The 14440-nt window shown below is 34.6% G+C and overlaps 1 protein-coding gene across 1 annotated transcript; it reads right to left on the bottom strand.

Moving 5' to 3' along the window:
- Nucleotides 1–4955: 4955 nt before the first annotated feature.
- LOC118982902 (olfactory receptor 51G2-like) lies at nucleotides 4956–5924 on the bottom strand. The gene has a single exon (XM_037040051.1). The coding sequence runs from the start codon at nucleotides 5922–5924 to the stop codon at nucleotides 4956–4958; it is 969 nt and encodes a 322-aa protein (XP_036895946.1).
- Nucleotides 5925–14440: the final 8516 nt, after the last annotated feature.

The following is a 14440-nucleotide window of genomic DNA, read 5'->3' as shown; positions in this document are numbered from 1 at the left end:
TTATAGGCTGTTAATCACAGTGTGTTTTCAAAAGAAAAAAAAAGCATTACCCCCCAAAATGTAATACGCTGAAATTCTCATAAATGTAGAAAACTTATCATCATTAATAAAATAAAAATGTCTGAGAATCAGAATTAATATTTCTTGGGGTATATTTAATAAACTGATACAAATAAGATAGCATCTCTACTCCTGAAGCATGGCAACAATAGGAAAGAAGATAGTTTTATATTCAGAAGATATATGACAAGGTGATATGTGACAAGCAGGTGATAAATTCACAAATGGTACATGTCTGGGAGGCTACTTGGAAGTCTTCATTTTGATTCCACCTTCTAAGAATGTCAGAAAAGAGAAGCTACTACTCTCAGACTTTTAAACTTAGACACAGGCACAGATTCAGGCAATGTGCCTGAGTATGTCCAGGGAAAAGTCTTAAGCTGTATGAGGACTGAGCCACATCACAAGTGTGAGTTGCCTTCTTCCCAAGGAGAATAGATCCTTACAAAATATGAGGGTGGGTGGGAAGAATTAGGGACACTAGGAATATGGGGAATTACCTGAGACAGGAAAACAAAGGAGATAAAGTAGTAGTGAGCACTGCATTTCTTGAATAGTACCAACTAATGCTTTCTGCATAATTCAATGATTATTAAGGGTCAACCACAATACTGGACTTTCCAGAGAGGTAATGGTATTATTTAAAGCAAAATTCTGATAATATGTTTATCAAAAGTACAGCGTTTTACCCAAGCTACCTGTGGTGATAAATCATGAGAAGAGAAAGGAATATTCCTTGGAGGCCCCGTCATAGTTCTCAGTGTTTAAGAACTAAATAGAGAAAATCAAGCAGAGGTTAGAAGTATGTATTTCCCTGCTTATTTCTTTTCATGCCGTCCACGAATGAGTGTAAGCTGATGTATGAATTGCCCCTTTTATAGGAAACTTTGGCATGTTTCCTGACACAAAAGGAGCAACAAAAATCCTATCTTCTTTATTTGAATTTTGCCAGAAAAAATTATAGACAAAATTTTCATATTTTCAAAGTCCCCTTGTCCAGATTTTGCTACAATGACTCTGCAACATCTCTGAAAAGAATGTGAAACTCTGTGTCTCAGAAGTCTTTTTTAAAACCCGTGTAATTTTCTGAGAAACATTATCTGATACATGTCATACATAAACATAGACTGACTTTAAGAGCAAGAACTGAGTGATTAAAAAGAGGTTCCAGGGATCATTTTCCAAAACTATAGAACATACCATCTAAGAAGATCAGAAGTGCTGTGTACATATAAAAAGTGCCCTTCCTGCCTCAGAAATCCTTGCACAGAATTTGAAACCATATATCTAAGGTAACTCATGACTTCTCTCAGTCCCTTTCCTAGTACACACCCAACACGATTTGAGCTAGTGTAGGCTGAGATGTTTTTCCCACTCACCAGACCCCAGGACAGAGACACAAGTTCTGTGAATTGTGAGGCAGCTGGGGCCTCTTGAGGCTCCCTTGCTTGAGTATGGCACCCAGTGAGCAGGTTTATAGAACACTGGCTCTGCCTCTCCCTGGAGGCTCACGCCAAATATAGGCTTTCAGAGAAGCATCAGATGGGTGTGTGCCACGTAGAGCTCTCTTGCTAATCCCTGTGGATCTTTCCCAGTCCTGCAGATGTCATATGATATAAGCTTAGAACATGCAGCCAGTTCCGCCTCAGGCTTCCTTTCTTCTCTTCCCAGCTTAGGACCTTTTAGGTTCTTTAGAGATAGAAGCCATAATGTAGACCATCACTATTGTGGTCTCAGGATCATCTCGCATCATATTTGTATCTTTCGGGTATAAAATCTTTTACATCTTCCTACCCCCTTCCTCTAAATTCACCCTTTTTTCTTCACTTATAAATATCTTTAGGGGTGGGTAAGAGTGAAATATCTAGAACACTGTTTCCATGAGTGATGATATTAATAGATTTCCTCCAGGATAAATTCATTTTACACTAATTGGTCTTTGGTATAACAACACACGGCTGCCTTTTAACTGCTGTTGCCTTTCTCCCTCCTCCCTCTTTTATCAAAGTGAATTCTTCATATTCACTCATAGAATGATTGTAAGTGGTGGAGAAGATTTAAAATGATTCACCAGGAGCATATAAAATGGGCCTGGATTTTGTTTTTAAGCTGAGGAAGAATTATATAGAACTTTTGGTTGCAATAGGTATCGAGCTGGGCAGGAATAGCCTGGGAATGCGAGATGGGAGCCAAGGTGAGAATGAGGTAAAGAAGCTATCTCAGGTGTACCCAACCAGTCTTTTGTTCAATGATTCAACTGAAACACTCAAACAGCTCAAAGTAAAATTATACTCATAGATGAGATTTGGTATAGCAAAGGACACTGTGAAAGAACAGTAGAAAAAATATACATAGGTAAAGGCCAGAGAGGTGACATAGGAATCTGAACATTTCTTCTCTGAAAGGGTTCCTTTAGCTGCAGTCCTCAGAGACACATGAGAGATATCTGTGCAGGGAAGACTACTTGGGTTTCAGAGTCCAGAGATCTTAACTGGAGCTGGTTACATATTTCTGTATCTTCAAAATATCAACATAGTATATTCACTTCTTTCTGAGTTCCCGCCTTCCTCCTAAGAGAGCCTTGTGACAGCATGAGGCTCACTCAGGAAATTCAGGAAATTCTTCCCATGTTGAGATCTCCTTCACTTAATCACACCTACAAAATTCCTATTTGTATGTGAGGTAATATAATCACAAGATAAGATGTGGAACTATTTGGTGGGCCAATAATTAAGCCTCCCACAAGAAATAAAGATATAAGAAGAGTGAGGAAAATAATGGGTTGAAAGAGCAGAATATAGATGAAAAGAAATTTTATGTAGCTATACAGGGATTAAAATCAAGAGGTAAGATGAAAGTCTCATATGAATGGGGATAGAAGATGTAATAAAATTATTCCAGAAGCTCTCAGGCAGAGATTAAGACTAGCGGTGTTATAGAGATGGGAAGAATACGCAGAGTTCTAGGTATATCTTCAGTCCTATTAATGGTAATGTACAGTGTACAATGAGAGGCAAGGCCAACTGGAGAACAGATCTCTGAAGTGCTTATGAAGCTGAACATCAGAGATATGTTTACAACAGTGAAAATGAATATAGTCAGGCTACATGTAAGAATATGGGTTAATCTAAAAAATATACCCTGTAACTCAAAATGTTTTTTAAAATATTTTATTTATTTATTTTAAGAAAGAGGGGAAGCGAGGGAGAAAGAAGGGGAGAAAAACACTGATGTGAGAGAGAGCCATTGATCGGTTTCCTCTCACATGTGCCCCAACCAGGGACTGAGCAGCAACCCAGTCGTGCGTCCTGACCCAGAAATCTGTCCAGCATCCCTTTGCTCTGTGGAACAATGCCCACCCAACAAAGCCACAGTGGTGAGAGAAAAATAGAATTGATTTTTGAAAGAAATCACTAAAAGCAATTCTATACAATTTATATATGCTTATTATATATGCTGATGCATATGCTTATTATATACACACATACATTTAAGATAATAAAACAGGGAAGAGAGAGATAAATGACGAAGTCAAATTTGTGTGGTTTCTTTTGGGGATTAAGGTTGAAGTTTATGATTCAGCAAGATATAAAGAAATTCTTGCCTTTAGTATATATAACTTGTTGTACTTAATAAACTTAAACTAAACTGTGGCAAAATATTATAATTAAATAAAATTAAGTGAAAACATAGATGCATTTGTTGTGTTATTTTCTTCATATTTTGGATACTTGGAACATTTTTAATAATAATAATAATATAATATATCCATGAAAGAGGAAAAGAGAATGAGTAGAAAGCAAATTGAACATTTCAGATGATATTAAAATAAATTAATTCAAAGGTGAAAATAGTTTTATCTTCTTTGAATAAAGGAGGATACGATTCCTTTTCTGATTTGAGGGAGAATTTTATGGCATATCTACAAATAAATTCTTTTATGCTTATAAAAGAGAAGACAGTGTATGATGTGAAGTGCAAATGACTGGGAGATAGTCATAAATATGTGAAATTGCAGCTTTGGATTGTGGAAAAAGCTACCCAAAGTAGAAAATATAAAGTTATTTCAACTGATTTCAAAATTAAATTTAGAGTTGAAAAGTACAAAAAACAAGAAAGAATGAATATTGATGGAGATCTCCCTGGAGTATTACGGTCCACAGTATGAGAGACAATGAAATAACAATGTTGTCATAGAGGTAGACAAGGGGAAAGTTTAAAGGACCAGGACTAGAGATCTCAAGGCCAAAGTTCACAGACTCTGAAGTTAAAGTGTGAGAATGCTTGAAAGACAAAACATTATGCTAGAGATTTAGAGTCTGGCGATAGAAATTTTGATGCAAATTTAGGTGGAGAGTGCTGATATTGTAATTTTCATTGCCTAATAGTTGTTTTTAACATTAGATATTTACTCGTTTGTTTTTCCCTCTTGTCTCCTACTTTGACAATATCATCAAGAAAACAAACAACTATGAAGACAAAAACTTCATTTAATTCAGTTATCTCCATCTCCTCAAAAAGTCAGAAAGAAAGAAGCTATCTACTAAATAACTATCACTCTATCAAGTATGGTAGGTATACAGGTGATAACAAGTAGTACTTTATTCATCTTTGCAAGATGAACTATAGGACTACACATTTCTCTGACCAAAGTATATGAACCATTGTACAAAGAAATAATGAAGATAGTTCATTATTTCAAATTTTTAATTTACTGAATAATTTTTATTATTCAAAATGTTCTCATTTAAATTATAGAATAGAAATAGTTATCCAACCTATATCTTATATTATTCAGAAGATTCAGTGGTCAAACAGGGTGTCTGTGGTCATTTGAAATATTAGCAAGCTCTTCGTTTCACGAAGCATTCTTTCTCTGTTAGGATAGTGCTCATTCATGTTACAAATGTAACTTGGGATGTTACTGATCGTTTTTTGGTGAAGAATTTCAGAATTTTATCTCGTATTTGTGTGGCTTTTACCACGTACACAATGGGGTTCATCACAGGAGGAATGAGAAAATGCATGTTGGCCATGGTCACATAAATATGTGAGGGAAGTTTTGGGCCAAAGCGATGTAATACAGACAGGCATATCATGGGTGTGAAGAAGAGGATCACAGCACACAGGTGGGAAATACAGGTGTTGAGAGCCTTGAGTCTGCCACGGTGGGATGCAATGCTTAGCACAGTTTTCAGTATCAGAATATATGAAAAAAAGATAAGGAGAAAATCAAGCCCCATAGTAGACAGTAGCACAAATAGTCCAAAGATGCTATTGATCCTGGTGTTGGAGCAGGAGAGCTTTAAGATATCAGGATGCAGGCAGTAGGAATGAGAGAGTATGTTGGAGCGACAGAAGCACAGCCTCCTCAAGAGGATAGGTAGGGGTACCTGTACAGTTAAGGTTCGCACTACAATGGCCAGACCTATCTTGACAATTACACTACCAGTAAGGATGGAGGAATAGTGCAATGGACGAGATATGGCCACAAAACGGTCAAAGGCCATTGCCAGTATGACAGCTGACTCAAAATCCTGGAAGGTGTGGATAAAAAACATTTGCGTGAAGCAAGCTGAGAAGGTGACCTCCCGAGCATCCAGCCAGAAGATTCTCAGCATTGTGGGGAAGGTGAAGAGGGACAGACCTAGATCAGAGGCAGCTAGCATGGCCAAGAAGAGGTACATAGGCATGTGGAGGGTCTGTTCTTGCCAGATAATTGCAATGATGGTCATGTTGCCCACCAAAATGATGAAGAACATGGCGGCGAATGGTGTGGAGATCCAGATGTGCACAGCCTCCAGACCAGGAATTCCTGTCACCAGGAAGGTGGAGAATGTGGAGTTCGTACTGACATAACACATGATGCCAGGGTAGCATGCCTCTCCTAAAATAAATTCATTGTTCAAAAACAAATATTATTTATACCTTGGTAATAAATAATTACCAACCTTATGAAAGCTTTAATGTTATACTGGTCCTGACTATTTGTGTAATACTTATATGTAAAATATAAGTCTAACTAGGAAATACTTGTCCTATTGATTAAATTCATCAGATATGTTAGCTAATTGAAAGGAAAAAAGTCTGTCTACTTCTATGTGTTTGACTATTTTTATTCCTCATGTAAGTTATATCATGTAGTATTTGTCCTTCTGCATATGGCTTATTTTACCTAGCTTAATGACCCCTAGGTTCACCCATGTTGGTGCAAATGGCAGGATTCAGTTCATTTTAAATGAATAATATTCCACTATGTGCATATGCCATATTTTCTTTCTTTTTAAAAAAATTTAATTAATTTATTTTTAGACAGAGGGGAAAGAAGGAAGAAAGAGGGAGAGAAACATCAAAGTGTGGCTCCCTCTCATGCACCCCCACTGGGGACCTGTACTTCAACCCAGGCACCTGCCCTGACCAGGAATCACATCAGTGACCCTTTGGTTCATAGGCTGGTGCTCAATACACTGAACAACACCAGCCAGGGCATATGCCATATTTTCTTTATCCATTCATGTATCAATGGGCATTTAGTTTGTAGTTTACCTAAGTCATACAATTGATGTAATGGTATTTTAACTTAAATACTGAAATCCTCAGTAGAATAATGTAAATTCACTCCTTGCCTTGTTATTACAGTAACATACTGCCCTGTGAAATGCCTCGGTCAACAGTAAAACATGTTAGGCTAGTGATTAAAGCATGCTTTGATCTGCTTTGTATGCAAAGAGATTAATATAGAAATTGAAAATAATAATTTAGAAAACTTCATATACATTGACATAATTCTGTTTCTTTAATAATAAAATTTAGGCTTTTTATTTTGGATGCACTTTTATTATTTTGTACCATTTCATTTTTACTTACGTTTGACAGTGAACTCTTCATCTCCATGTGACATCATCCCCACTCACAATAAACTCTTGCTAGAACTAATCACCATGATTTCTCACTATCTTCATTCACTAATGTCATTGCTACTTTTTTGGGGGGGGGTTGGTGGGCCTTATGAAATGTGCACTTCAAAATCTTCATCACCTTCATGAGACATATGGACTCTATCTGAAATAGTCTAAGCCTTTCCCAGATGCTTTAATTAAACTTTTACTTGAGTCCAATTCTTAGCAATGGCAGAGTACGAGAGAAAACAATAAAAATGTAAACGACTCTTCCTAAAGGTCTCACATTTCTTGTCCACCTATTAAAAATGAGAAGCATAGGATCCTGCCCACTCTTTTGGCTTTAATTTGGAATACTACTTAATTTGTCAAAATCTTAATGTGGATCATTTTGGTTAAAATTTTCAGAAGTTATCAGAATGATTAATATCCTCCATGTAATCTGAAACTAAGAAATACCTAATAAAATTAAAATAAAAATATTTTTAAATTTAGAATTATGCTGGGACAGGGAAGATGGATGAAATCCAGTCTGATTTCATAAGAGCACATTCTGCCTATTCCGATCTGAGGCCAGATTTCTTTTCAATGCCTTTCCTCATTTATGAGTTTTTTAGCATTTTCAGAATATCTCGGGGATGAGCAAAATCTCATGTTCAATGTTCTTCTCATGAGCATGGATAGTTCCCCACTTATTCAATTCAAGAATACTTGAAGCACACTTTCTCAGTGCCATTATCCAAACATCTCAGAGTTTAAAAAAATTAAGACTACTTTCACAGAAAAAAACATTCTTCAAACAGTGATTTCTTCCTTTGCGGGCTACAGTTTCTCTACTCACTAATTTACCCCAAGTCTCTGACATTTGTTCCATTTCAAACTCAACTCAGATAAATCATGTTACTACTCTCACCTGGCATCTTAAGGCAGCCTGGTTGCTAAAGTCCTGAGAAGGCAGCTTTCTCATCCATGTCCAAGATTGAAACTGTCAGTGACTTGATTTGCTTTGCTTTATTGTTCATGCAGATTTCCCCTGAAAATAAGAGTCTTCTGGGACTCCATCTCTGCTAGATCTGAGAGTTCTCATTAATTCTTTTTACTTCCTAGGAATACTCCCAAAATGGCCCATGTCCTGGGGATTTTTTTGCATCAGATTAATTCAAAATAAAACCAATTAACACAGTTTCACAAAGTGTTGGCATGAATTTAATTCTGTTCCAAATCTATTTAAAAATTATTTGTATGCATGCTGGTATCATTCATATTTTTGTAATGTAATTTGGGTAGTCTAAAAATGTATTTCATCAAAGGCTCTTCATTTAATTTTAATATAAGTTTAATGTATGTATGTTTTAGGCATGAAACATTATTCACTGTATGTGGAGATTACCTTAGTATTCAGAAATAATAAACAATATTTGCTTGTCTTTCATTGCCCTTCCTCCTTCAAACACATAACTACCTTACACAATCACATAAATATAAGGCAAGGGTCCATCTCCCCCTTCCTCCAGGCTCCGGCCACCAGCATTCTATTCTCTGCTTAGAGTCTGACTATTTTAGATAACTCATATAAGTGGAATCATTGAGTACTTGTCCTATGATTGGACTATTTCACTTACTATAATGTTCTCCAGGTTTATCCATGTTGTTGCAAATGGCAGAGTTAGCTTCTTTTTAAAGGCCGAATAATATTTCATTATATGAATATACAACATATTTTATCTGCCAATGAACATTTGGGTTGTTTTAGTGTCTTGGTTGGAGTAAATAATGCTGCAATAAATACGAGAGGACAGATATCTCTTTAAATCTCTCCAATTCAGAACAGGTGGCCATATATTTTTTTCCTCCAGAAGTGGGCCTTGCTGAATCATATGGTAGTTTTAGTTTTTTTTTTTAGAAACCTCCATAATTTTTCCCATAATTTTGCACCATTTACATTCCCACCAACAGTGCACAAAGCTTCACATTTCTCCACATGCGTGACAACACTTGCTATCTTTGGTAATAGCCATCTTAACAAGTATGAGGTGATATCTCATTGTGGTGTTAATTTGCATTTCCCCAGTGATGTACCTTCACATACACCTACTGGCCACTTGTATGTCTTCTTTGGAAAAACATCTATTTAAGTGTGCCTTAATCCATCAGGCTGCTGTAATAGAATACCACAGAGTGATTTATAAACAACAGAAATTCATCACCTCAGGCAATTCAAAATCAAAACACTTTATTCTAATGATTTTTAACATACCACACCCTTCACCCTACCCCTTAGAGAAACGTGTTTGTAGTGCAGAAACTTGAATCCTCCAAGACATCACTAAATAACTCAAATAATGAATATTATAATGCCCAGAATGATCTGAGGTTCATTTTTGTCCCTCCTGTGACTGGTAGTTTGCACAAGGAATGCAAGTTGATATTTTTTTCAGGATAGTACAGAGCTGGAGAGTTGAACATGTATCTGTAGCAAAGTAATATTTATAAATAACTACATGTTGCTTCTCAGGTACCTACAGTCCTATCTTTAAAGTTCAAATAATTTAAAGGTTTTGACTTTTGTCTCCTAATATTGAATCCTAAAAATAAATAAAATATAAACCTTTAATTATGCCTCAATTAAAAAAAATTAAAAAACTTAGGATACCTGTACTTTAAACAATCTTTGAAATTACCTAGAAAGTCACTAAAAATTTTGAGGACTCAGAAACATAAGGATAAAGATAAAGCACAAGTTCTAAGGACAGAAAACATAAGCAAGGATCCTATTCACTTTTCCTACATTCATTTGGCAGGCTAGTCAATTTTTCAAAATCTCAATCTAAATTAATTTGCCAGACTTTAGAAACGATAACTAAAATTTTATGCAAATCTTAAAGATTTTAAAAATTGGAATTAGCTTCAGAAGCTTCATTACCATTTTTATAAATCTTGAATTTTGTTGTGAAGGATAGAGAAGATGGGAAGTGGTCTAGGAAACTCACTCTTTGTTAAATAAGAGCACATTCTTCTCAGACTAATCATTGTGTCCTCTGATGTTAAAGATCTGGTGCCAGCTTTCTTCTCCATGCCTTTTTGATCCATGGGGATTAAAGCATTTTCTTTATCTATATTCTTTTAGTCTCACAAAAGATATTCATGTTTAGGGATGAGGCTAGACTCACAGGTTTCCTGCTGCAGGGCACAGGAGAGGCAACCACACATTGATGCTTCTCTCTCTCTCTCTCCCTTCCTTCCCTTCTGTCTAAAAATAAATAAATAAAGTCTTTTAAAAAGATTAAATTTTAAAAATATTTAAAAAATTTTAAAAGCTCCTGGGTATGATCTCAGGGGAAGAAAGAAAGAAAATATATATGATGAGTTATAAAAACAGCCAATATAAATTATTTTATCATTGAATGCACCATATTACCTGTAGGAGTTTTATAAATAATTCATGCACATTTAAGGTTTTACTAAATGTGAACATTTTTGCCAATTCTTAAATAACCAAACATTATTTTGAGAATAGTCTCTGGAAAGATGATGGATACTTAAGGTAAATTTGAAGAGAAAAGGAATGAAAAAAGGAAAAGGGGACGAAGAGAGGGAGGGAGGAAGGAGAGGGAGAGAGAAGCAGACAATAGAGCATGCGGCAACCAGGAAAAAAATTGTTCATGTTCCTGAATTTCATTTCACCATCCTCACTAGCACTTTAAGCCCAGTTGATGACATCTTTCTCCCTCTTCAGTAGACCCATTTCTCAATTACATCATGTATTTTTTCTTTGAAAAACAATAGAGTAGTATTACCAACTTCAAAATGTTATTTTTAGAATTACATGAATTATTGAAAGTGGCAGTATGTTATACAGAAAAATATAGTGTTAAATGATGTATCAAATTATACTTACTTGCTTATAATATAATAAATTATTGTGAAAATGAAAAAAATAATGTCTACTTTTCATTGCTTCCTAGAAGTGCTACAGAAATGGTCCAATATGGCTACTGTTTTGAATCAAGTGAATTGAAAATCACTCATTAATGTAGGTGACAATCTTGGTGTCACCTACATTCACTTTGAAGTTATTTTTTTTATGCAATATGTACATTTTAGGGTTATCATGTTTTTCATAATGCATTTTGGGGTTCTCAGAAGTTAGTTGTATCACAGGCATCTCTTTGAACTCTACTATTGTTCAATGTATAGTATGTTTTGGATATGAAATCTTGTTTAATGTACATAGAAATTACTTTTGAACTCCAAAGTGATAAATTATTTATGCTTCTCTGTCACCTTTCCACATCCTTCCCATACACACACCACTCACTTTACCAAAACACATACATATAACTGCATGTCAAGGGACTTTTTTGTGATGTAGTTACTAATAAAATCATGAACATGTCTTTCAGGCTGGTAAAAGCCACAGATTAATGAGAGTTACAAGAGTGGTCAGATTTCCACAAATTCACCTAGAAGTATTGTGACTAGCAGTAAACCCTTCTTATGATGTAATGTTTGGGAATTTATTTATTTTTAAAATATTTATTTATTTATCTTTAGAGGGGAAGGGAAGGAGAGAGGAAGAGAAATATCAATGTATGGTTGCTTCTCGTGCATCCCCTGCTGGGAACTGGCCCCTGCCGGGAACTGGCCTGCAACCCAGGTATGTGCCCTGACTGGGAATCGAACCCCAATTGTCTGGTTCGCAGGCCCGCACTCAATCCACTGAGCTACACCAGCCAGGGCGATGTTTGGGAATTTATAAAGCACTTATATACCATGTAGTGTTTATTTTTTCACATATAAAATTACATTTTTTCTCATATCAACTCAGTAAATCATTATCTTTGAAGAGACACATTCAAATAAATTAATTTATTGGCTCTATATTAGACAATTAATATGTAGTCAAAGTAGAATTCAAAGGTCATTCATGGTCCAGAGCATACACTCCCTCTATCAGATATATATCAAAATAATATCAAAGTTGTGTTTGTATAGTTCTGACTTTTACTGGTAAAGGCTCTGGTCTGAAGCAAAGCATTTTTCTCTTCTGTGAAGGAGAAACAATCATATGGAAATCACTTAAATGCAAATGCAGGTTACTCAGCTATCTATCCTGATTCTTCTCAACCTGAGGCTTTCTATAACCATAATAATGCTGTGAAATTGAAGCCACTAATGTATGTAAAATAAAGTACCTCAGGGAAGGGTGTAATCACTAAAAATAGCTTGCCATTTTTATGCATGTTTCTGTATTTTTGTTTGTTTAATTAAAGGTAGCCATATTGAAATATGCATTATACTAATATATCTGAACTCATTAAATTTTCTTTGTAACTTAGATTAAAATAGGCAGTCACTTTCTACTCAAATCTGTGAAGACTCATGACCTTTGGGGAAGTATGAATTAAATGAGGGACCAAGAACAAGACAAAGATGTCCCCATATAAGTGTCTCTTAAAATGTGGGAGCAGATTATTAATGTGTTCAAATTTACAAAGTTTGATTAATTTTAGAAAAAGGAGTATTTCTTATGCTTATTTTTATTCTGTTGATTTATCAGATACATCAAATCCTAACATAGATGAAATTTAAAAATATTATATTAATATTTAAAAATTCAGCAACATATATTTATTCAAAATATTTATTGAAAAAATATGTGTATTAATGTATTAATGACTGTGTCTGTGAGATATTCTAGGGGTCAATGACTACACAAAATGGCATTACAGAATTCATCAAGTTGAAATAAATTTAAACTCTTGGAAGCACTTGAGAATAACTTAAAGTATATGATTTCAGAGTTGTACTAGACAATATACACCATCCAACTCCAGCTTGACCAAATATAAAAAGTCATTCTATTTCTATCATTAAAATGATAAAGTCATTCTTATATCACACTTGGATACATCTGGATCCACATACAGTATATCCAGACTATAAACTGAGGATACTTTTATGAACTACCTTATTTTTTCAAGAAAATTCTTACACAAGAAGTTAAAGACATATAGCAACAAATAAGTTCAGCATTGTCTCATTAAATTCCTGAAAATAAATTTATTCAAAAAATTAAAAGTTTCTCTGGGGAAGTGGAACTTATCTGAGAATAAAAGAATGCTCACATAGAAAAGCAGCTTAGGTCACTTAGCAAACAACAGTTTAATTATCAAGACTACCTTCACTTCCCACATCACATTGTGCCCATCAAGTCTAAAGAATTGTGACAAACTTTATCAATTTTTATTCAGTTTCTGCCTTCAAGAGATTTTACAGATCTTCAGTCCAGATCCCAAAATCCCGTAAATAGTCAAATCTGACCACATTTTTCTGAACTACTACCAACACTATGTCAAAGTAGTGTTCTCTCGGTGTAATGAGTAAATTGTACATCTAGTTTATACTTACCCTCCCACCACCATTCAAGACCTATACCTCTTGAATCTTCTGGTTAGTCATCTTCACAATGCAACATCGAGGTAACTATCATGTTGTGACTGAGCTTCAATTTTTTTACATTGAATTCCCAAATACTGAGATTATTTGCTTTACATTGAATGAGAAACACTTGTTTTTAAGTAATCTTTTTATATTTGGTTAAATTAGAAAAGCTTTTACTTGGTGCAGATTTGCTTCCCTAATAAGCTTGTCTTTATGTCTGTTGTTACTGTAAATGTTTGTGAGTATATAAGAGTTTTATGTGGATGAAAGCAGACATAAGACTAGTAAGTACGTCCTTGAGATATTTTTAAGGACTGATGAATACAGATATCTATAGCACAGAAGAATTAAAGGACAAATTTTGCCTTGAGAAACCTACTGAAAGTCTTATGAGAACTTGTTTCATAAAACAATAAAAATATCTGCAAATGTAGAACACAATTGAAGTAACACAAACTTTATTCTCAATAAAAAATTAAGATAATAGATTTACATCAATAATGGAAAGATATATGTAAACTCCCTCTGATACTTTAAACAATACATTTTTGAATAAACAATTGAGCAAACAGGAAGTCATGAGGGAAATTAAAAACATAGGTAAACTATGTTTTTAGGAACAGTTACATCATTCAATTCTAATATTTGAGAAGAATGATCAGAAATAGTAACAAATATCAAAACATGAAATGTACGAATCTATGAAAGATGAACAATGCTAAATCAACATATACTAATCTGGAATATAGAGGACTAAAAAATATTTTCCAACACACTTTAGGAAGTCAGCTTATGAATAAAATCTCACAACTCAATAATTAGAAAATAAACAATACCATAAAAACACAAAACATATTTAATATTTTACCAAACAAAAGGTCCTGAGAGGAAATGTGATGTGAAAAGATATTTGATGTCATTTGACATTAAGGAGATAGAAATTAAACTGATAATCCTATACCCCTACATAGCTTTTAGAGTATCTAAAATTAGAATCTCACAAGAACTTGGAACAACTCTCAGACTTATATGTTGAT

Source organism: Sturnira hondurensis, unplaced genomic scaffold (genome assembly GCF_014824575.4).
Source record: "Sturnira hondurensis isolate 20B ecotype Veracruz unplaced genomic scaffold, ASM1482457v3 Scaffold0002532, whole genome shotgun sequence".
Classification (NCBI taxonomy): Eukaryota; Metazoa; Chordata; class Mammalia; order Chiroptera; family Phyllostomidae; genus Sturnira; species Sturnira hondurensis.
The sequence above is the reverse complement of the archived record's forward strand: the minus strand, read 5'-3'. Positions and strand labels throughout refer to the sequence as shown.